Consider the following 24,893-nt stretch of genomic DNA (forward strand, 5'->3'; position numbering starts at 1 on the left):
AACCTCCCTTCCTCACCTGGAAGATCAGGACAAGGATGTCCAGGTTGTTGGGTTGTTGTGAATATTCATTATCTCGACATATTTATTGACTACTGATCTAGGTGCTGTAGATACACCAGAGAAAAGATAGACAAGGGCCCTGACCTCAAGGAGCTTCTATTTTAGATAGAAAAGACAATGAATAGAAAATAGATAAGTTTTTTTTTTTTTCCAGACAGCAATAAGTACTGAAAAGGAAATAAATCTGAAACACAGGGCAATGGGAGGCACAAGTGACTGGGGATGGTTGTCTGACTTCAGCCAGGGCAGATGTCTCTGAGAAGGTGACATCTGAGCTGGAAGCTGAATAACAAGAAGGAACCGGCCATGGCAGGACCTGGGAAGGTCAAGGGAGGAGATGGGGCAGTCCTGGCGCAGGATCCGGACTGGGCTTGGTGAAGCATGGAAAGGAGGCCAGCATGGTGGGGAACACGGTGGGCTGAAGGGCGAGTGGGAGAAGGACAGTGATGGCGGGGACTACATCATGTGGCGGATGGGAGTGGGAGGCATTTAGAATTCATTTTAAACGCATGAGGGATCCAGAGGGGGTTTTGAGCAGGAGAGTGATACGGTCTGAGTTTTTTTCTTGAAAAAAGATAACATACATAACGTTATTAGTACAGGACCTGGCACAGGGTAGATAGTTAATAAAGGAGAGCTATATCATTGTTTACCATTCCTAGGCAGCACCACTAATCACTACAGACTTCCAGAAGGTGGGTGGCCCATGTGGACCTTCCTTCTAGAGGTGGTGCACCAGGATGCACCTGACTAAGGAAGAACTGCAGTGGGAACTATTCCTGACCTTTGACTTCCTCCCTCCCTCCTGCCGCCAACTCCCCCCCCCCCACTCACCCAAGGCAGATGCCAGCCGCCTCTGCCAGGCCAAGGGGTAGGATCCCTGGGCCTCCAGCTGGCTCCAGCTCTAGGCCTCTGAGCCGCCTTCACAGTGCTGTAAAAATGCAAAGCATTCCAGCCATTTTAATTACTGGGTGTTGCAGAAGCCAGTAACCAGTTCATACAAAGGAACAACAGACAAAAAATGATTTTTCAACATGCCTTTGGCCTCTCCCCTCCTTTCTCCCTGAAATCAGCCTCCAATCACTGGCTCCTAGGCCTTGAAAAGCACTCTAGGTATGTGCAGTCTCTTTAAGAGTTTGTTGACGTGACATCAAGATCTTTTTTCTCTAAATACTTGAGGCAGAGGCAGTTCCAGCTACCTTCAAGCGGTTTGGAAAGTTACTGGTCATATTCTTGACATGCTAAGACTATCACAGGGGCTCCATATTATACACACTGAGAACTTTGTTATAAAAGAGTTCAGTGTGTGGTGGGTCTGTCTGGGCACCAAGTCAGGGGGCTTTTAGTTCCTGAAATTCCAAAATGACCACATTATAAGGTACTCCCAAGGCATGACCCCCAAACACAGTATTCCAGCAGTGCTGGGATGTGGAAAAGAATTTCTTAAAAGTTTGTAATGTGATTAGAGAAACCTCCAAGTTCCCTAATTCTGGTTTTTCAGTAGCTTCGAAACACTTTCCTCATTAACAATCTAACAGTTTGTTGAGGACCTACAAACGCCTGTGTGTCAGGCATTGGGCTAAGTACTCAGAAAACTCAATTAGACTCTGTCAATTAGTTCGCCTCCTAAAGAGGGAAAATGACACAGAAAATGAAAATCCCAGTGCACTGTGATGAATATCAAGTCACAGATAATCTCTGATGGTGGAACCCAGCTTGGGTGGAAGGAAAGGCTGCTTCTATGAGATGATGACTAATGATAATAAGAAGACTGCCTTAATAATAATATTGACAGTGGCCACTCATTGATGGTTGACTCTGTACCAGGAGTTCTGCTAAATCCTTCCCGTGTATGATGTTTATTCCTCACAACTCTGTGAAGTAGGCACTAATGCTGTCCCTATTTTACAGATGAGAAAACTGAGGTACAGAAAGGTTACTTGTCCAAGATCACACAGTTAATATGGCAGTGGTGTGCTGGTAAATACTTAACAACTAGCTCTCCAGGACAAAAAGCCTGGTTTGTAGCATCTGCCAATTACTATGGTATAAATACTCCCATCATGGCCAATTTTAAGTTACCAGTGTGATGTCACAGAATGCAGAGTTGGGAAGACTATTTTTGCCATACAGATTCAATAGCTGGAAATAACCTCAAGAGCACAGATTAGAGTATAATGTAATAAAATAATGAAGTGATGAGATTTAAGTATATTTCATTACCTGTGTTTTTAATATAATTTGATTGTAAGTTTATATAATTACATTTTTAATAATAGCTGTGTTTAACAACTGACTGGGAAAATTCCAGAAAATTTAACCGTCAGCTCTCATAAGCCAGGGTGAGGCAGCTCCAACACACCACTGGAGGCTCCAGAACCTCACTTTTCACCCCGCTAGACAAGTAAGAGGTAGTCAGGTAAGAGGAGGACAGGCACTACAGGCCAAGGGAACAGCATGAACAAAGACTTAAGACATGGAAGTAAGAGAATAGACAACAATGACATTTAGTGTTTGCAAAACGTTTTCAACCCATCACTCGAGTGCAGAGAGGTGGTAAGGAGCACAGGACTGGACGCTGAACTTCCAATTCTGGTTCCATGACTCATTAACTGTGTGATCTCGACCAAGTTACTGAACCTCTCTATGCCTCAACTTCCTTTTCTGTAAAATGGGTATGATGATAACAGCCCCTACATCTTAGAGTTTTGAGAATTAAATACAGTTGTACCTGTAAAGTACAAAAACAGCACCTGGTACATAATAAATCCTCAATCAATGTTAGTTACTTATTATTTGATCCTTAAAACTACCTCTGTTAATTAAATGTTTGTCCTCACTTTATGGAGAGTAAATATAAGTTTAGAGAGAAACTCAGTAGATGGAGGAGATGGGACTTGAATAAGTGTTCTGATTCTAGCTTCTGTGCTCATCCCAAAGCAGAAATCACCTTGACCCCATGAATATTATTCTTCAGTAGGGCCTGCTGATGTACTCTCTGCCCTACTAAGTGTCCTTCTGATAGAGACCATAGCTGATTCATGTTCCTACATACCTTGATTGATGGGTGCAAGGCATTCTGGGAAGGAAGACCCACCCAGTGACAGACATTGGGCATTGGCCCCTTGTATCCTTGCTATTTTCTGTGTGTCCACCTTCACCCTGAAGAGGCAGGCTGGAAGGGTGGTTAAGAGCAGGGACTCTTGGGCCAGACTGCTCTGGATTCAAATCCCAGCACTGCAGCATCCTGCCCATGTAATCCTGAGCAAGTTACATAATTTCTCTGTACCTTTGTTTCTATACCTGAAGCAAAAAGGGATGGTGAAGATAATCTCGTCTACCTCACAGCTTTCATTAAAGATTAGTATGAATTAATATACACAAACTGCCTAGAAGAACACCCTGCACTCAGTAGGCACTCTGTAAGAATTAGCTATTACTATCAAGTTTTGGTTTCCTTTGCTGCCTCCCCTTCCCCCCATATCCCCTCTTTGGGTATTATGTACATGGTCAAAGGGGATAGGATATGGGAATATGCTCTTCCTTCATAAGCACAGATTGATAGACAATAGGCTACTTGATGGCAGGGGTCTCATTCTTCTCTATAGCTGTAGGGCCACACCCTGGTCCATACACGTTCTCAGTGAGAATTTACTACGTGTCAGGACTGTGCCAGTGCCTTATTCACTATACCTTGTTTGATCCTCATGAAGATCCTATGAATTTCTCTTCCATTTTACCATTAGATATCTGAGGCTCAGAGAGGTTAAGGAACTTGTTCAATGTCACAGTGAAAAAGTAAAGAAGGATGAAAACCCAGGTTTATTGACATCACAAGCCTTGGTCCCTAACCCCCTTGTCAGTCTGCCTTCCAGAATATTCCACTGGGAAGTTTTGAGAGATCATAAAATCTAAACCCCTGGTTTTACATTTAAAGAAAGGGGGTTTATTGATTTATTCACGGTCACTCAGCTATTGTGTGTGGCAGAACTGAGACAAAAACCTGGTATATTTCCTCAATCGTATGCTTAAAGTTTCAGGAGGAAATGAAGCCATATTCCAAAGCTGTTAAAAAATACTGATCACTGTTCTATCAGCTTGCCTCTGGATTCTGGGCCCCTTTTTGGGAACACAAATGTAATTTTCTGGTGGCATCTGTTCAAATTCAGAGTAATGAAGGACCTAAACTTACCCCCAGATATTGCCTGCCCTATGATTTCTCCTGCCTTTTCTCCACTGCAAACCAGGTCAAACAAGAGATGATGCATTTCACTTGCCTGCTAATAAAAGCTCCCTCATTGGCCCCCCTTGTGGAGGTACCATGTCTCCTTCTGCTTGGTTGCATCATACAATGATCAAGAGCTCTGAGTGCTCAATGGGAAACCCAAAGATGAAGAGGAAGTCACCAGCACTTCATGAACCTATGGGTACAGTGACTTTGCGGTCTCCAGAAAGACTGCTGGTTTGGAAAGACACCTCTAGGTCTGAATCACAGCTCTACCACTCCTTCCTTGTAAGAAATTTAATTTTTGAGCCTCTGTTTTCTTGGCTGTAAAATGGACATAAAATAATATCTACTTTTTAGGGTTGTGAGGATTGGAGCAAACACTGTATTGAAAGTGCCTGTAACATAGCAGGTACTCCACTAATGCAAGTTCCCTTTCCTTTCTCTTGTCTTAGAAATCTTTTCAGCTTATCATCCCAAGGTTGATGAATGTTACAGGACAGGAAAATAATTATTTATTAATTAATCTAATCTAATTCTAATCTAATTCTCATGGGTCCAGCACTGAATTAGAGGAGTCTGGAGTGACGGGAAGATGATGAGATACTAAGGGGTCTAATTTCTTGTCTCGCCTTTGCCAGTAATCCTGTGTGACCTTATAGAAGCCCACATCTCTGGACTTCTTCCTATATCGGTAAAATGAGGGGGTTGGATTTGATGACCCACAGTCCTCTCCCACCTCTTGGTTCTCTGTCTCACCATAATATGGGTTTCCAAATACCTCCCCATTTCCTGGTAGGGTGGCCCAACATCTCATGGCACACTTGACCCTCCTGTTATAGTTCACACCACCCACTATTGTTTTCACATCTTTCTCTCCCACTAGACTGGGAACTCCTTGAGGGTAGGTCTGTGCCTTGTTCACTGTTAGATCCTCAGTGCTTATTGTGTACTAGTGGACAACCAGTCAATATCTAAGGAAATTGGAAGGAAGGAGGGCAGGAAGGAGGGAACCCTGTACTTTCTCTCCAGGGCTGATGAACACACTGTGACATGCAAGCTGTGACGCAAAGAGAGACTGTCGGTGGAGCAATGGAAAGAAGGCTTTCTGTCTTCTGAGCACTGAAGCTATAAATTCACACACCATGCGTGCGCTGAGCCATCTGTGGCAGTAAATCAAGACACGGTAAGGGGAGAGTTCAAAAACCCAAAACCCAAACCTGTTGACCTGAGGGTCATTATTAGAAGGTGATTGTAATCTAAAATATAGAAACCAAATGGATCATAATATTCCTGGTGCAGAAAAAGTCTGGGCAAAAAAAGGGAGGAGTGGCAAGTTTGGAGCAGAAAAATAGAAAGACCAAAGGGGTTAAAGTTGGCAATATGTGTCTGGTCTTGTCACTGACCAGGGAGAGGGACTCTTGCCAGCAGGGGTGGGCATTGTCGTGCCCTTGGCCAAGGATTCCCCTCAGCAAGAAGGAGAATTCCACAGTATCTCGGCTGAAATAACCTTCTGACCTCATTCCCTGTGTTCAGACTCCATACACACCAAAGCAACTTTCTGATGAGAAACTAGCTTCATAGAAGCTCTCTATGATTATCAGGAAAACTATGAGGGTCGTGTTGACATGACATGACATGACAATTAAATCTCTCATTGGAAACAAAGACAATGGAATTTGCTGGTCTCTTTTGAATCCTAGTGTCCCTGGGACTGATTAATTCTGGGAGCTGAATCTAGCTGACTTTCTGGACCCAAGAAGCTGGATTCCAGAAACTCTATTATGGTGAATTTGTGAAGCTTATACACTGACTGTCCCTCCCCCCATTTTCTCTGGCATTCATTGGTTAGTTTATTCTCTCAGTATCTGGTAAGTGCCTACGATGCGCAGATGCTGAGCTAGAGACTGAAAACGCCCCTGTATTTGCTTGCTGTCTAAAGGTATTAGCCACTAGGGGCAACAGAGTGTGGGAGGCACTGTGGAAATCTGGGGGATACTGTGTGGGTGGGAGGGGAGTGAGGAAGGAGAGACCTCGGGGGATTCATCAGCTCCGCTGAGGCAGAGAGAGGGTCAGGAAAACATCCATGAGCTGATTCAAGTTGAATCCGGAAAGATAAAGATCCTGACAGATGAGACAGAGGAGGGTCAGGGACATAAAGATGGAAGGTGGATTCCAGGCAAAAAGTGCAGTGTGAACAAGCCTCAGAGGCAGGAAACTGATAGTCAGAACCTAAAAGGTTGGAAGATGGGAACAAGGGCATAGGTTGGAAGAGATAAGCAAGGACAGGGCATGTTGTTGTGTAACTACAGCGGTAGCAATCCCACGGTATTCTACTCGAACGGCCCCCCTCTGTGGGGCCCTGAGAAGAGCCAGATCACAGAGAGCCTTGTATGCTTTTCTTTGGAGTTTAAGACTGTTCAAAAGGCCATGGAGGACAAATGAATCATTTTTAAGCAAAGGACAGCATGATTTCAGACTTATATTTGAAAAACTTTAAACCAGCAGCAGTGCAAAAGTTGAACTTGATAGAGAAAGACTCTGGACAGAGTGAGCAATTATGCGCCTACTGAAATTGTCAGTGAAGACTATCTGGGCCTGATCCAAGGCAGACACGGTGCGAAAAGGGAGAAAGGGATGGTTAGAAGAGGTGTGTGGAGTGAGATTCTACTGGACTCGGTGAATGACGGTGCCACTGGCGGGGATGGGTAACACCAGAGAGGACTGAGAGGAAAAGACAATGAGTTTGGACCCTTAGGGACTGAGGAGGCCATGGGCCCTCCAGGTGAAACTGTCCAGGGGGAAGTTGGACCTAGACAAGAGCTCAGAGGGATACTGCTGCTTACAGTGTCCGTTCTAGTGCACAGAGCAGAGTGGTAGGTGGATCCAGGGGAGAGGGTGGGGTTAGCCAGGGAGAGTGTGGAGGCTAGGAGGGAAGGGAAGGGGAAGGAAGGAAAAGGAAGGGAAGGGAAGGGATGAGAAGGGAGCCAAGGACAGAAAATTTGGAAACACCTACATTTTAGTGGCAGCAAGAGCCTAACAAGCCTGCCAAGAAGTCTGAGAAGGTACAGTTGGAGAGGCAGAAAGCAAAAACTCAGAGAGACTGGAGTCTCAGCAGCCGAGTTTAGAAAAGGATGTGATCAATGGCATCGGATGCTCTTTGGGTATCCCCATTGCGCAGGATAAGTCAATTTCAATTCCAGCAGGTTCAAGCGAAGAGAGGTCAAGCACCTTGGCAGAAACAGGATTTGCAGCCCAGTCTGAGAGCAGAGCAACCCTATGTCTGTCTGTCTGTCCCATTCCCTCCAAAGCCACATAGCACCAGGCAGAGACGCTCATGTGCAGAAGATGCAAAGCTGAGCATGCAACCTTCAAAGAAACCACAAAGGAGCTACTCATTTTTAAAGGAAAAACACACGAACTCCATGGGCATAAGGAAGACATTAAGACAGGGTCGAGGAGAAGTTCTGCCTCTATTGCATATTACCCTTCACAGAAATAATCGACCAACTGAGTACACAGTCACTTAAAAAAAAAAAATGAGCAAGTGCTGGAATATTAGCTCTGTTTCCCATCTCCCACCACCCCAGAAAGCGGGGCACAAAATGTCTCCACCGTACACATGTGTTTTCTGGCTTAAAATCTCTGGGAGTAGTTCTCTGTGGAAAGAAATGCGAAAAACCCCAGGACTCAGGTGAATTCAGCCAGAGACTCACACTAAGGGGTCTTCACTCCCTGGCAGGGCTGGGGGAGAGCTGGGGCAAGAGACGCCCTGCAATTTTACTGCCATGAAATTGGCTCCAGATGGAAGTGAGGAAAGGTGTTTATTACTCCCTGCTGGTGCCAGACACAGAGAGAACCTGAAGTACCTACCACCTTAGGTCCAGAATTCCCCAGTGCTGGGCAGCAACCCTGCTGAGGGTCTGGCCAGGGCTCATGGTGATGGGTGGACCAGGACTGTCTGTTGCTTGGAAAAGGCTATTTTGAATGTAATGACTTTCAGATGGACTGTGGGTTTGGGGAAAGCCACTGAGGCTGGGGTCTGGAAGAGAAGGGGTGGGAAAGAAAAGAGGTGTTTCCCCATACAGCAGGAGAAATGTCTCACATCTTGTCAGTACCTTCACCAGGTTTAATTTCCAGAGGCCAGCTCTGCCCTGGAAGGGTAGGACCGTGGCATCCTCTGTTGTGTTCCCAGATCTCCCCAATCCCCACAAACCCATGATTCACAAGTATCTAGCTTCCTGAGAGCACGGCTCCCCTTGGGTTGACATGTGGCTAGACTGGGGGTGGAGAAGCTGGGCAGCTGAGGACCCAGACGGGATGCTGACTGAGAGCTTTGTGGCCACTGCAGATGGGAGGGGTTAGCTTCACCCACTCAAAGGCACCCACACCCCACTGACTAGCATGGAATTGTGCCTCTCCCACCTTCTCGGTGAGCTTGGCTGAGGATGCAGGCTGAGGGAATGGGTGTTCTCTGGCTTACAGTGCCCCCTAGCACTGGCCAGAGGGATAGGGCTCTGTGAGCTCTTCAAGGAGCTATCACCTGCCTATCTGAATACTGGAAAGGGGCCAGTGGGGTCAAATCAATTCCATTCATTCAACCGATACTTATTGACTTCTTTGTTACCAACACTTGATCTTTATTACCAACACTGTCTTCAAAGGGCTTACAATCCAGGAAGGTAAACAATCACTTTACAGTCAGACAAGTGGTGTGAAAGAAAGAAGCACAGGGTAACATGGAAGGGGGTTGACAAAGACTGGGGATGGGAATCGTAGAAGGCTTTCTGGAGGAGGTGACATTTAAGCTGTGATCTTAAGGCAGTAGAGGAGTTCAATGAATTTTGGAAATAAGGTATGGAGATAACAAAAGGCATATTTCCTGACCTTTTAGTGCTTATGACCCAAGAGGCAAAAAGACAGATAAACAAGTAATTACAGTGGGGCTCTATCAGGAACAAGACCCTCAATCTCTCCTATGCCTTTGCCATCACATTCTTTGTTTTCAGCCTGAGTCTTGGAGGAGAGAGCAGAAAGCAGAATAGAAACTCATTGTTGATTGAGAGATTGATGTACATGCTTCAGTCTTGGTCACGTTCGATTTGTCTCAAACCTGTTTAAATGGCAAGATCTATCTTCCCTTCAGAGACATTCACCTTGAGCTTGAGACTTTTCCATGGATTCTGAGACTTTCCAGCCAGGGGGGATCTTGGAGATCACCGAGTTACATCTTTCATCCAACAAACAGGAAAACTGAGTCCAGACAGGTGAGGTGACTTGCCCACACACACAACTGCTCTGCAGCAACCTTTGGAACAAATCTCAGGTCTTCCGCTTTTTTTTTTCACCCCAGCTTCTTTTTGTCCCCCAGAAAGAAAATTTTCATGTGTCTCTTTGCAGCAATATGTTTGAAATGTTTTCACAAGGTATTAGATAATTTAGAAAGGGAAAAATAAACACAAAAGAGATAAACCTCTGAGGAGTACAGAGCTATATTCATTATGATTGCTTCAGAGGTGATTATTATTTTAACAGAACGATTTAGTCAGTGCGGGCAGAATTCTGTACTTCTTGGGCACTGTGCAAAGGGACTCTGAAACTCATCTATAGATCTGAAATGCACATTCAGGACTGTGAGTGGCTGCGGAGGAGTATAAACATTAGGTCACGCACTGCAGCTGGGGGGGACGGAGGCCCATGAGTGGGTGGGAGAGAGCCCAGGTAAGGAATCAGGCAGCTGCAGCAAAATCTTGGCTCTGCCATGGGCTAACCGGTGAGACTTTGGGCAAATTTCTTCACCTGTCTGAACCTTATTTTCCCCAACTATCAAATGAGTATGGGTAGTCTCTGAGGTCATTTTTCAGGACCTCTAAGTGTCTATAAGAGACTTCCATAGATTCTAGCATCCTGGAACTCAAAAGAAAGGGGGGTGGACAAGACAGATTTAGAAATTTCTTCAGTTCTTCTGGGGTTTATAAATCTATCATTGTCCTTAGCTCTCAAGAGAAAGTGGGGAGCCTGTATCTTCATTCTTACCATTAGCCCCAGGCCCACCACATCTAGCTTCTGAAGTGGCCTTGAAAAAGCAGTTCTTACATATTATAGGCCCATGGACACCATGACGTCCAGATTGATGGCTGTGAGGTCGGCTTGCTGGAGGGCCTGACCCTAGCAGTAAGGCTCCCTTCTACAGGGTTCATGAAGCTTGCTTTCTCTTTTCCTCGGCGTGAGGACTGAGCTGGCCTCATATGGATGGGCAAAGGGTGTCCCCTCAGGTCAGACATCAGGGAGAACTTCCCCACTGAAAGGGAAGTGGAACTCCAAAGACACTGGCCCAGCTTAGATAGGGAGCGAGAGGAAATAAACCAAAAGGCAATTTTATTACCTTTCAGCTCGGAAAACAATCTGTTTGCTCTCACACTTACATAATTAAGAAGCTGCCATAATCAAAAGCTTCAGATGTTTTCTATACAGAACCTGCTGCTTGAAGTTCAGCAAAAGTTATTTCTGATACTCATATTCTCGGCAAGCCTTCCCTTGGAGAAACTACTGGTAATTTGGACAAAACATTAAAGTGAGAAGAAAAGAGAGAAGAGAGGACCTCTACACGTAAGATGCTTATCCAAAGTGGATTTGGTCTGGAAAGGCTTCTAAAACCTTCCACATGACTGGCACCGTGCAGGGATAAACAAAACTCTAAAATCCGACCAAGTATGCCCTCACTCAACCTGGATCCTTGGAGTGGCATACAGACCGTCCGCTGCTCAAGGCTCAACGGGTTGCTGGCCACACCCATATCCATGTCTCCAGGGACCCAATTTTGCACTCTGAGGGCTAAAAAGCAGTGTGGCCAAATATCTCAGGCCTCCAAGTCTTTCTAGTGTGGTTGGGGAAATAGTACAACTATATCCCATGAAACAAGGAGCAAAGTTCTAAAGTAAACACCGAGAGAAGGAAAGCTCTCTCTAGGTCGGGCTATAGTTAGAGTTAAGGTGGGAAGGGTCTTAAAAGTTGGGAAGGCGACAAGACAGAAAAATGTGGAAACTAGATTCCCTTCCTTATAGCTAAAATTTTTAAGAGGAAAAAAGGAGCTTTAAAAATATTCTTGGAAATACCATTTCTAGTGAAGTTTTCTGATTCTCCCATTCCAATGTCACTTCTCTGAGGTGTAAACAGAGGAGTTTCTCAGAAAGAGGTTGAACTTGCATTTCTGAGCAGTACTTCCTAGTCCTTATTTTGTTCCAAACTTCTAGCATTTCTATTGCCAAATCATTTAAGTCTCTTTCCAAATGGGATGAGTTGGGAGAGAAAGTAAAAGAGATCCAAGAATAGAACGATAGAAGGTTCCAGCTGCAAAAGGGCATTTGCACAGTTAAAGCAAACTGCTGCTAAAGTCCAAGAAAATAAAAGTCTCTCTTAAGGTGGGAGTGAGTGAATTGAGTTCCTGGCTGGTTGCCAAATAATGCCACTTTTCTGTGCCAGTTTCCTCATCTGGAAAGTGTGAATAATACTTGGTGTTTTTCCTATCTAAAAGGATTACTGTGAGATGTAATGAGGTGAGGTATGGAAAATAGAAGGCAGAATCAAGATGTTACTGAATAATAAAAATAGTCACAGTGTTAGTTATTAGCAGTTATCCATTATAGCTCATAGTTTCGGATCCTGGATAGTTCTCCAGGATCTGGTTTTACCCCAGTTTTGGATCAGTTCACCCTCAAGTTCCTTGCTGAAGGATGGAGACCTGTCTGCCCTAGGTGGAGTTACCATTTCCTCCCTCCCTTTTTACTTATTGTTTTTCAAATAGGCTCAGGGACTTCGCACTTGCTGTCCTCTCCTTCCAGACTGCCACATGGCTGAGGCTTCTTGTTCACATCTCAGCCAGGATGTCACCTCCTCAGACAGACTTTTCCTTACTATCCCATAGACAGCACCACCCTCCCCAGTCATTTCTAACCCATTACTCTGTTTTGTTTTCTTCATGGCACTATTACCTTAGAAAATCACCCTATGTACTCATGTATTTACTGACGTATTGCCTTCAAGTTCCAAGGGAGCAAAGAGTTTGTTTTGCTCATCCCAGCATCTAGAACAGTGTTTGTTGGATGACTTCACAATTTACTCTGCCTGAGCCCAGGAAACAACCTTTTATTACAGCCAGCTCCAAGAGGCCGATGGCTTCCTCGTGGACAGGAAAGTCAGGGGCGGCGATAAGGGGTGGGTGTGTATGGGGGATGGTCATCAACCTGCTTCTTTCCTTTCTGACCCTGCTCTCTCCAGAGAAGGCAGAGTTAGCCTTTGCCTATCCTTTCCACCAGGCACAGTCAAGGTCTCCAGGGCAGGGCCACCTCTGACCTGCCAAGGGGTTGGTGGTAGTTGATTCCGGTTTGGGTCAGAGGCGTCCAGAGGGCGGGGTGGGCGTGTGGCGAGGGTGCAGGCGGGAAGGGCACGGGGGCGCCGCTCGGAGGGCCCCTCTGCCAGTGCGCCTCGGAGGCGCGTCCAGCCCACCCACTCGCGTGCCCACAGCTGCATTATTCCCTATAAGGATCTGAACGGTACGGGCGGCCCCGCCCCGTCGCCCCGCGCCCCCGGCCCCGCCCCTTTTTTGGAGGGCCGATGAGGTAATGCGACTCTGCCATTGGTCCGAGACGGCGGGCCTCGCGCGCCCGAGAGGGGGTGCCCGGGGGACCCGCGCTATATCACTCGGCCGCCGGGCTACCGCGCAGAGCAGGCAGCGGGCGGACGCTCGGACAGCTTCTCCTCCTCCTGCTCCTCCGGCTCCTGCTCCAGCTCCCGCTGTTTCGCCCGGCGAGACTGCCCACCCGCCCAGTCGTGCGCCAGCGCCGAGGCAACCTCGGCACACCCCATCCCGTCCCGCTGGGCACTCGGAGGGCGGCGCGCCCGAAGCCAAAGTTGCCCCACAAGGGAGGGCGGGCGAGCTCAGGCTGCGGCGACCCCGCCGGCGGCGCGCAAGGCAACTTTGGAGAGGCGAGCAGCGGCAGCGGCAATGACTCCCTGGCTCGGGCTCGTCGTGCTCCTGGGCAGCTGGAGTCTCGGGGACTGGGGCGCCGAGGCGTGCACATGCTCGCCCAGCCACCCCCAGGACGCCTTCTGCAACTCTGACATCGGTAAGCGCTCCCGGTGTCCCCGCCAGAGCCCCCGCGGTGCCAGCTCGCGCGCTGCAGCCCGGACTTGGGCGCTGCTCCGGGTGGCATGGCGAGCCCCGCTCCTTTTCTCTGCCTGGGCTTGGGACGAGGTGGGGATACCCAGGTTCCTGGGACAGGGGTTCCGGCATGACCGAAGGGGGAGATGCCCTGCAGAGAATCCCACAGAGGCTGAGTGAACCCCTTGCAGCCTTGCTCTTTTAGGGCGTGAGGTCCTTACCGGTCCTTTTGACATCTGGAAAATTTCCCTTTTCACTATCACGGAAGGACGGGCTGACGGAGAATGGTGGGGAGAGTGTTTCTAAAACTTGGAATGCCAACTAAAGTGCTGGGATGATGAATAGTTAAAAAAAGAAAGAAAGAAAGAAAGTTGCCAGCCATGTGCAGCGAAAGTTGCAGGAGAGAGAAACTTGAAGTTTTCTGAGTTTTCACCATCTCCCCACTAAGTTCATTCTTTTCACTGAGACCTAACCCCGCCTCACAATCCCTAGGCAAGTGCTAACTGAGCTTCTTGGACTGCCAAGTTTGGGTGGATTTAAGGGGAAAAATGAGAAGAAAGCGGTGGGGATGACCCTCCCCAGAGGAACTGTATTTGAGAGTGTTGATAGCAAGCAGGAGGTGGCGTGTGTGAGGGATCACTTATCACATAGCTGTGAGAATTCACAGGAAGGCTATTTTTTTTCCTTGAATGTGTGTGGGGAGGGGGAGACTGAGCAGTGGAAAACAGATTTGTCACCAAAAGAAAAAAGATGCCAAGGGTCACATCATGGTGACTATTCCAAATTGGACTTAGTGTCTTGATTAGAGACTCAGTAAGAAGTAGAACCATATCAACGGCCTTGAGAGTGTGCCCTGGGAGAACTTGTTTGGGAGTGTTCGGGACACTTGTGCATGGTTGGCCAGAGGTGGAGTAGCAGCTGGAAAACATCTCTCCTCTCCTTTCCAGCTCATAAGGCATTCAAGTCCAGTGGCCCTTGCTCTTTGTGTGTGTGTGTGTGTGTGTGTGTGTGTGTGTGTACACGGGCTGGGGGGTGCGGTAGGACACAGTCTAGCCACCCTCTGCCTGTGCAGATTCAGAGGTGAAGAATGGAGCGTGTGTGTTTTAAGGACAGTCATAAAGGGGAAAGAAATTTTCCACTGGGTCCTGGTGAGGGCCTCCACAAATGTGCTGCAGGGGAGGAGGGCGGGGAGGCAGGGGCCTGGTGGGGAGGGGCGCCGCTGGTGGGCCTGGCGGGCCTAGGAGAAGCAAGGGAGGTAGCTGTGCTGAGCAGGTCAGTCCAGTCGGCAGGGCAGGCACGGGCGTTCGTGTGGCCTGGGGTCACTCGTGTTAGCGGTTTCCTGGGGCCTGTGTTGTGCACCTTTCCCTCTCCCTGGGGAACCTGACTGGCCCCTGGGTTTGCCTGGAAGGATTCTCTGGGGCTGCCTGAGGCCTGGAAGCTTTTCTTTCTCCTCCTCTGACAGCCCTCACCCCGTGGGTGTCACTCCCGCCTGAGTAACGCTGGGAGCTGCTGGTGGTGGCAGCGGGCCCTGGTCTTGCTCAGGGAAGAGCACATACTCGGGGCCCGGAGCCAGCTGGAGTCAGGGCGTCGTCCCCAGCTTGACAATGGCTTGGGTGTGTTCCCTTGGATTTTGGTGTGTGGGGAGAGGGAGACCTCATGCCTCCCCCTTGCTCTTGGCTTTTGGGTTTCCACCCTGAACGTTCACCAGGGAACAGTGGAAACAGGAGCAAGGGGACCGCTTCCAGGGGGGGCACTGCCTGACTCTGTTCGCTGCTTAGGTTTCCTGCTGTGTGTCTGGGCTGATACAGAAAGTTTCTTGTAATCTCTCTGGATTTATTTAAGAAATCCTGCCACATCCCCCTCCTCAGTAGACTGCCCAGAGAAAAGCAAAGTTACCAGGAAGTACCCAAAGACAAGAACATTATGGTAGCAAAAATAAAAAAGAAACAAAAAAAACGTCGATGCTGCTGGCACCGATCCAAAACTGTTCTGCCTCGGTTTGGTGCACTGCACTAGTGGCAGGGATGAGACAATGCTTTTAAAAATGGGAGGTGTGGATGTGGGCTGCTGGCTTGTTGACCTCTGCTGCCTTACAGTACCCTGCTGGCATCCAGTAGGTGGCTCCCAGTATTCCTAGCTCACAGCCCTTCTGGTTTCCAGTCTGTCTGGGTTGATGACTGCCTGTTCTCTCCCTGAAGGAAATGTGTAGACGTTTCCATTCCCCTTGACCCCTACGACCCCACCAATCAATACTGTAGTCCATGAAAAATGCTTACGCCAGCCCACCAGCTTCCTCTTCCAGGACCTTCCTGGATCTTTTCTCTTCGTGGCCGGGTGCCATGTTGCTGCGTGAAGGCCCTCTCTAAGGAATCCCCTATGGCCTTCCCTCTCCTTTCTCCTCATCCACAGGTGTCTCTTTTTGCCTTTCTCTCCCAAAGCCCTGGGGATTGGCATTGCCTTCTGGATGAGGAGGAGTTAAAAGGTGTTGCTATGGCAACTCCAGGCCCTGCACCCTAGCAAAGTGTTTAGAAGAATAAACTACATGCTGGCTTATAAAACATACTGTGGCAGAAAGAAAAGGACTTGGCAGCAGCTACAATGTCTGCAGCCCCCTCCCCACCAGTCGTTGCCCCTGAAACTCTTGACAAAACCTTGACTCTGGAGGAGGGAAGTGGGGGGACTAGGAATGAAGAAGGCAGCCTTGGCCTGCTTTCTGCTCCACAGCTCTGTCCAGCTAAGGAAGGGGTAGGCAGTGCCAAGAGCCTTCTGAAAATTGGGGTATGTGTGCCCGTGCCTGCGTGTTTGCGTGTGTGTCTGTGTGGTTTCTGCAGGGGGCGGGAGCAGTAGAGAGAGAGAATCTTGCTTCAGAATGCCAAGCTCTCCTTTGCACAGAAGCATGGGGCTGTGCGATAGAGTGCTGGGGGCCTGCCCCCTGAGCCTGTTGGGAATTCGAGAGTGAGGCTCAGCTTGGGGGCCCACTGCCAGCTCTGGAGGATGGTCTCTGGATGTCTCCAAATTGTTTTGACAGGGACCAGTGCCAGCAGATTCTTTTGGTATCAGATCTGAGGTTGTGGTTTTAGCAAAGAAGCCATTTTCAAAGAAGCCTGATCTATTCTCTCTCACTCACAAACACGCAATTACACTTTACACTGGGCTTTGTGACTTAAGGAAAATAAAAAGGATCAGACTTCAGAGAGGAGCCACTCACTTGGGGAGCAGACCCAGGCTGTCGACATCTTAGTAACTCTGGAAAGAGGAGAGCTGCTGTTTGTAGGAGGGAAGGGGCATCTTGCAGACTCCCACTAGGTTCAAGCACTTCTCAGATCCTGTGTCTTTCATCCACCCAGCATCTTAAAGAGTAGGTATTACACCTATTTTTTTCAAAGGAAAACACTGAGTCTGAGAGAGATCATGCTTGCTCAAGGTCACCCAGTTACTATACGGTATAAGGCTAAAGCCATTCTTAGTTACGCCGTTCTTCCAAAACTTTTCAACTTTCAATTACCCTTGATATCCTAAGGCAGATGACTCTTCCTAGGACCAGGATGAAATGGACAGTTAACATTTGAAGAATGCCTTACTTATCTATTTGGGGAGTTTTCCTTAGAAATATGAAGACAGCCAAAATGGCCAGAGGTTTTAATTAAACATCATCTTATGGGACTGAGAACTAATTACCATCATACTCATCATATTAGGGTATAAATCGAGAAAATAAAAGGAAAATTTCTAATGTTCTTTGGCTATTAGAACTGGAAGAGACCCTCAAAACCACCAAGACAAAGTAAAAAAAAGACTCGATTTGTCTCACTGAGGCCCAGGGAAAAGCAAAGCTAATGGGGACAAGAGATCTTGGCCTTCAATACTCTTACCCTTCTGGGTGGGGATGAATGGGGGCCCCCCAGGGTGAGGTGCCCAGTCTGTGCAGACTCCCAGTATGATGGGAGGAAAACCAGAGAGAGTCAGGAGACTGGGTGCTGGGCTGGCTGGAGAAGGTGCCCCTCCCACAGTTCTGTGTCCCTTTCACAGTCCCTGGATAGATAAGGCTAGAAAAGTGGCCACAGAAGTGGCTTGGGTGGAGGGACTTTTGTTTGTTTTGCAGGAACAGCAGGAACCATTCAGCTCCACTGCTGAATGGCACATTCCAAAAGGTTCATTAATTAAAAACAAAAACAACAACACAATTCTCCATTGCATTTAGCTTTTACCATTCCAGCCAGTATGGACAAGGAGGCCCCTTCTTCTAGCCTTTGTCATAGTCAACTCTTGGGTGGCCTGGAGAGGCAGTGTGCGGTGGTAGAAACGCTGTGGCGTGGGCAGAGCTGGGCTTAAATCCTTCCTCTGGGGCTTGTTGGCTGTATGCACTTAAGCATGTTATTGGGCATCTTTAAGCTTTAGTCTCTTCATTTATAATAGGGGAATAATAATCTGTACATCCTTGGACCTTTAATTTTTATCCACATTTTAAAAATTACAAGAATAGTATGGATACATTCTATGACTATGTGTGTATGTATCTGTGTGTACATCTATATCCATCCATCCACCCATCATCCATCAATTATCTCTCTATCTCTCTATCTATCATCTATCTATCTAAAATCAGATAAGGGTGAAGTCCTTTTTGATCACTTCCTCTAATTCTAGTCCCTTCCCTATGCATTTACATACATAGGTACTCACAGAAAATTTACAGTAGTTTTTTCCCTTGGAAACATGAGTGGTAGAACACTATAAATAGTGGAATACCAATATAGCATTCTATTGTTTTTCAATGAACAATGTGTTAGGTTGTTCTCAGTTAATATACATATAGATCTACTACATTTTTTTAATGTATAGAATTCCACAGGGTTGTACATTTTAAAAACTAATTATGGAGTGATTACTATGTGCCAGGCACCATTCTAAATAATTAACATGAATTAACTCATTTAATTCTCTCAAAAGTCATATGAGGCAGGTATGGTACTGTTGTCTCCATTTTACAGATGAGGAAATTGAGGCTTAGAAAAATTAGGTAACTTGTTCAAGGTTGCTGCAGAGCCTGTATTTAAACCCCTGCAGCCTGGCTCTAAAATATAATCAACTACTATACTCTATATTACATTACATTATGTATCATATTATATAATATATTGTTATATACTATTTTATTACTATAATAATATAATAGCCCTATAGGTATAGGTATATATTTATTTAGCCATTCCCCTACTGATATTTAGGTTTCTAACAGCTTTTCATCCTCACAAAGAGCACTACAGTAAGTAGTCATCGTACAATCCTCTTGTTCATATGCAGGGATATTTCTCTATGGCAAATATACAATTTGGAATTATTGGACATAAAGTATGTGTGAACGGTTTCTGACAATTTGCCATCCAGAATGGCTGTGTAACACAGTTCTTTTCAGATATGCAACATGCAGAGATGGAGGAACTATTACAGCCCTGTGCTGGAGATACTTTCATGCTTCTTTCAAATGGGAAAGCAATTTATGAATTTTATTGACTTCCTGAGTTTTTTTCCCTTTTTGCTTGTCCCTTTATCCCTTTGACAGGGAGCAATATTAAGGCTACTTAGACCAAGTTGATGGGAGCATTTTTGTAGGGAGAATGGGGCTTACTTACGTTCCAGGAAAGCCATGGCCTTTGACTTGTTGCAGTTTTGGATTAATTCAGTTGCAGATGGTTTTATTTTTATTTTGCTTTAATACGAAGCAATGGGCCTTTCATTACATTAAGCTGCTTGACTTCAGGATTTGACACGAACCCAAGTTCGTGTTTTGAAGACATCTGTGCTGTGCACAGGGTCTTATTTGCTGGCTCAAAGATGTCCCCTAGTTGAATAGGCCTGGCCAGGCTCACGGTGGCAGCAAGGGGACTCATCCCTTTGTCCCCCTCTCCCCTTGTCATTCAATTTGGATGGCGCTTGGATGAGAGTGCCGGGATGGCCATTGGATGGAGATGGACAGCGGAGAGGGGGCAGGGTGGGTCCTGGCCAAGAAAAGATGCTGGAGTCTCATCTTGGTGGGAGTTAGAAGGGCTAGTTTAAGAGAATTTCACTGTTGTGATTAAAAAAACCTTTCAGTGGACTCTTGGGATAAAGTGTCATAAAATGGCTCCAACAATGGCCAGTCTGGCCCCTGCCTAGCTTCTTCATCATCACTGGCCCTTCCAGCTCCAGCTGTTCCCATTCTCTCTCTGGGTCTCGACCCATGCCCTCTCCTCGATTTTGAATACCCCTTGTTAACTTCTTATTCTCCGCATCTCACTTGGTCCCTTTTCCCTGCCCACTTCCTGGCACTGGTGCAGAATAATCACACCTTGACCAAATTTTAAACATGTTGAAAAACACCACCTTTAGGAAAAAACAATTCTTCAGAGCTGCTTGGGAAATTCCCAGAGGGGGTTATTCTTGGGTTGACCTAAGGGCTGGGTACTACCCAGAGGGATGCATCTAACCCTCCTAAGAGAGGAGGCATCTGCTGTGTTCTCTGCATTACTTGGTAAGTCCAGCCCCATCTTCTGGACATAATACGCCACCACCCTCCCAAAGAAAAATCTCCTTTTTGGCATATCAGTAACCCTACCAGGTGGAGACTGCCCACCCCAGCTGCCTGGTGAGGCCAGAGAGGTGAAATCACTCGCCCAAGATCACACCACTAAGAAACAGATGAACCAGAACCTACATTTGCTTAGTCTACCTCCAAATCTGTGTCCAAATCAGTATAGACTAAGAGCTAGGACTCTTTGGATTTGAGAAGATGCTACTCCTTTTGTTACTTCCCCACATTGGTTTTTTGATTCCCTGCTGTTGGGGTTCTCCTCCACATGCTTCTCTTTGATTTTCTTCCATAACCAGCCTCTGCAGCCCCTGCCTCCCCTGCCACCCCCAGGTTTATTACAGTACAACCCTAACAAAACCAAGCTTCACACCCTATGTCGAATTCCTAACCAAGTACTCTTTCCACTTAATCAGCAGTTCACAGCCTTTTCAACACCACAGACTATTTTTATTAATTTTCCTTCAATGGATTTCATGTTTGGAAAATCACAACTTCATGTCTTAGGTGTTGATTATTTTTCCACTACAAAAACCAGTTAAACTATGTGTGTCACTGCTGGCCCTAGCCAGTCATTATTCTGATATAATCACCTAATACAATTAACTGCAGCCCAAAGCAAGGAAACTTGGTGTTTGCCTAAGCCTGGGAAGCATTCTCATGGGTTATGGGATGATGGCAGTGTATGATTTGGGCTGGTTCACTGAGGTGCTGAAAAGAGCTCACGGACCCCTTGTAGACTGCTGTTCTTCACCCTCTGGGAATGGCTCTTTTCTTTCACACCAGTTTGCCACCTCTCCTCCTGTGGGCAGGTCTACACGTCTCCCACCCTTGCCGATTTCTAGGTTGCCCACAGCGCTGAGAACAGGGCTGGCGGAGGTGGTGGGTAACCTATGTGTCCTGGCTGGGTTGCCTAGCCATTCAGAGGGGGTGACATGGGCTCCTCCTATTTATCTGTTTTCCTGTGCTAATCTCTGACAGGCTGGAGCCGATGAGTACTGACTCTAGCTAAAGGAACTCACTAAATAGCGTTTGACAGGAGGTCACAAGGTGTCTATCCCAGCCACAGTGGAACTAAGAGGCCTTTTTACTTGGTTGCTAAAAAACTAGTGTCCAGAGGAGGGGAGGGGGCCAGGACAACTCTTCCTGATGCCTTCAGAAGCCACCTGAGAGGCTGGGGTGGTCCAGCTGCCACAGAAGTGACGGTCCACGCTGCCCAACACTCAGTTATGATTTATGTTCACGTAAAGCCTGTCACCTAATGGTGGCATCCACGGTGCAGGGATTAGAGACCTTAAGTATTCCCAGGCCTGCAGCCACCTGCTTTTTGTGGGGGTGGGGAAGGGAAGGAAAGCGGAAAGGTTGGCTTCAGAGAGCCCAAGGGAAAGTTTAGCGGGTGGAAAAATAGTCCTTGGATGACAGAGAGTGGGGAGGGCGGGGAGAGGGGAAATCCAGAGCAGACCAGAGCCATTCCGGAACCAGAGACTTTGAATATTAGTTGGCAGTTATTTATCCCTCCCCGCCACCCAGGCCATCTTTGATCCGTCTCAGAATGAGGGTGCCGGGCACCAGGTAGCGCAGTTGCCTGCAGAGAAGCACTGTTCATTCAGAAATCTCAGAGCTCTTGCAATCCCCAGGTTAGAGCTTGGGGAAGGTGAGCCTTGTAACCTGGGTCAGGCTTCATGAAGATGTGGTTTCGTGACGTGAAGGCTCATGGTGTTTGGCTAAGGTGCTTTTGCAGTTCATGAATTAGGATGGATCTACTTTTGATTTAGACTTGATCATTATGAACAGACTCATAGCCTTTGAGATTTGGAAACACAGTACCTCTTGTGAGCTCTGCTGCTCACCTAGTGTGGTTAAGTTCTCGGGCCTCAGTTTCCTCATCGGCAAAATAGGGGGAATAATAGTATGTACCACACTGGGTTGGTGATTAAGTGAAACAATTCAGGGAAAATGTTTAGTACAGAATCTGCCACATACCAGAAGCTCAACAGATATTAGCTTTTAGTAGTAGTGTTGTTATATTATGTGGCAGAGGGGGTATTCTCACTTTATTACTGGTGAGGAAAATGGGGCTCTGAGAGGAGACAGGATGTTTTCCAGGGTCACATACAGAGAGCTGCGTTTCAAAATCACAGTTCGAGCACCTCTCGCACCCAAGTCTAATGCTTTTCCACTTTGTCTCACTGCCTCCCACAGGACAGAAAAATGAAGTTCCCGCTCTATATTTTCACGACTCTTCACATTTTAGAGTCTTAAGTCTACCTGATCTTATTTGATGGTCACAACATTCCCACTGAGGAAAGCAGGACAGTGAGGGGTCATCGTTCCCATTTAACAGATGTGGACAGTGAGGAGTAGTGTAGTTCAGGAGCTTGGCCACACAGCTGATACGTGGAATTGGGATTGGAACTAACTTCTTTCAAGGCCAAGTCCTTCACTCTTTTCCAGGGTCAAGTGCCTCCCATCCCTCTTCAGACTGCTTCAGCACGTTTGCCTCTGGTAGTCACAGGGGGTAGATGCTGGGGTAGTCAATGGGAGGGCCTGGGAAATGGTGATATTGAACTTGAATATCAAGTCCATAGCCCCGTCCCCATCTACCCCAGGGGTGGGAGATGTGCAGTGTCCAGGAGTGAGCACTGGCTGGGAGTCAGGACACCTGGGGTCTAGTTCTAGGTCTCCTCCTGATTCTAGGATCACCTTGGTGACGTCAACCTCCCTGGATTTCAGGCTCTCATCTGTGAAACAGCAGGACTGGCTCTATGTGGCGTGTATGCACTTTTTCCCCACATACATTTATGGTGACTGATATTTTCCTGAATGCCTACTATGTGTCAAGTAATTCTGGCTTTAAGTTCCTTTGGAAGGGGCTCTCTATCTGAATAATTGAGCACCTAAATCCATCAACAACACCTTTTAGGAAGTAAGTTCTTTAGAAATGTGGTCTATAAAGACAAGAGCTAGGATCTCTGTGGTTATGAAAGCAGATGAGGGCTTCATCTGAACAAAACCGCTAATGAACCGATGTACTTTATCAGATGACATATTTGACCACCAGACTTCCTGTTGAAGCAGAGCTGATGTGCCAAACAGATAGCAAACTTGCAGACCTAACTGATGGCTAGAATTAAAAATCAAGGTCACTTCAGTGTCTGTCATTGATCACTGGAGGGCTTGGTAAAAATTCTGCTGAACCCCATTAACACCACTACTGAAGCTGACAGAGAAGAGGTGGGATTGAGACTCAGTGCTCATGGGAACAAGGCCTTCCTGATCCACGGTCTACTGGAGCAGCCCCTTGCTCCAGAAAATTTGATTCACGGCTTGGCTCAAACATCCCTATCCGAGAAAACTCCCCTCATGGAAGACTGGTTCGTATAAAGACCTGTGATTAAGATGTGTATCATCTGATGGAACTTTGTTTAAATGGATGAGGAGGGGGTTTGGAAGACCCAGATCAAACACGTGCCCTATTGAGCAACTGCAGCGCACTCCCGTCTCCAACAATAGGACAGGGACCCCCAAAGATCTTGCGACTATGGCTTCCTGATAGAAATACCCAGCAGAAGGACTGAGAGATGTGAGAGAACCCTAACAACATCCAGGTTGTTCTCCGGGATGCAGTTCTGAACAAACGGGCGTGGGTGTGGATTCCAGTTCCTTCCTGATTGCTTCTCTCTTGGCCTGGGTTTCCTCAGCTCTCATCTAGGTCAGATCACAAACCCAAATGCCTACTGAGGCCAGTCACTGGAAGCTGCATGTTTGCATGTTAAACATATTGAGTTATTACTCACATCTACCAAAAAACATATATGTGTTTCCTCACTCTCTTGTTTTCCCACTTTGGAGTAATGAATGGGTACTAAAAATTATCTCTTTATTATAAGACAAACAACAAAACAGTGGGCAAATATGATGAAATTTGTGAATGATCTTTGGCTTTGGAGTTGGGGGGAGCGATAGAGAATGGTGACGACTATGGAGAACTGAATAGTTCATGTCCCTTCAGAAGGGCACCGCTGCTGTCCACCTCCAATCTATCAGAATGTGAACCCAGTGCTGCCAGATTTCCAGTCTCTTAAGACAAGCTAGAAATCCAAGATTTTAACATGAAATCTGATTTTTAAATGGTGGCACAATTAAAAAGAAACACACACACGTACACACGCGTGAGCCAAACAAAACATGTCCCTGGGCCAGCTTCAGCCCTATGGATCACCAACTTTGTGACCTTGAGTCCAGATAATCTCTTGAATATCCTTTGGGTTGTAGGATCTCTGAGTGAATAAGACCAACTGCTTTCTCAGGCAAAATGATGTACCTGTCCTCTGTGTCCCCAGAGAACACTGCTCATGCACTTGTTTTCACACTTTCTGTGGTTTCTGAGGTGGTTAACAGCACAGGTCCTAGAGTTAGACTGCCTGGTTCAAACCTTGGCTCCATTAATTGATAGCTTTACGATCCTGGACAAGTCAATCCTTCTCAGCCTCCTTTTTCTTATCTGTAAAATGGAGGATGCCATAATAGGACTCTTAGGCTCCTAGGGTGGTGAGAGAGTTCATTGAGATGATGGGAGTCACCAGCGTGGCCCACTGCCTGGCATGTAGTGAGAGCCTGATAAACATCAGCCACCGTTATTATTACCACTTGGTGCCTCCCCCTAGATGGTGAGCCAGCTGGAGTACAGGGAGTCACACACTACTCTCCATCCATTGCCCAGTGCATAGTAGGCATGCAATAAAAGTATCTTGAATGATGGGCTTCCCTGGTGGCTCAGTGGTTAAGAACCCACCTGCCAATGCAGGGGACACGGGTTCGAGCCCTGGTCCGGGAAGATCCCACATGCCGCGGAGCAAATAAGCCCATACACCACAACT

The 24,893-nt window shown here is 46.9% G+C and overlaps 2 protein-coding genes across 5 annotated transcripts in view; one reads left to right on the plus strand and one right to left on the minus strand.

Annotated features, from left to right (window-relative positions):
* Window positions 1-24,893, minus strand: part of SYN3 (synapsin III) — a 443,491-nt gene that overhangs the window by 219,853 nt on the left and 198,745 nt on the right. The gene's annotated exons all lie outside the window — the stretch shown is intronic.
* TIMP3 (TIMP metallopeptidase inhibitor 3) overlaps window positions 12,882-24,893 on the plus strand; it is a 78,753-nt gene continuing 66,741 nt past the window's right edge. The window contains exon 1 of one of the 3 annotated variants that reach the window (XM_059081744.2): window positions 12,882-13,410. In XM_059081744.2, the coding sequence (XP_058937727.1) occupies window positions 13,290-13,410 (121 nt within the window). In that variant the 5' untranslated portion in view covers window positions 12,882-13,289. The remainder of the gene's footprint in view (window positions 13,411-24,893) is intronic. The other 2 variants (XM_067010060.1, XM_067010061.1) reach the window with 2 other exon arrangements.

This window comes from Kogia breviceps, chromosome 12 (assembly GCF_026419965.1).
Source record: "Kogia breviceps isolate mKogBre1 chromosome 12, mKogBre1 haplotype 1, whole genome shotgun sequence".
Lineage (NCBI taxonomy): Eukaryota > Metazoa > Chordata > Mammalia > Artiodactyla > Physeteridae > Kogia > Kogia breviceps.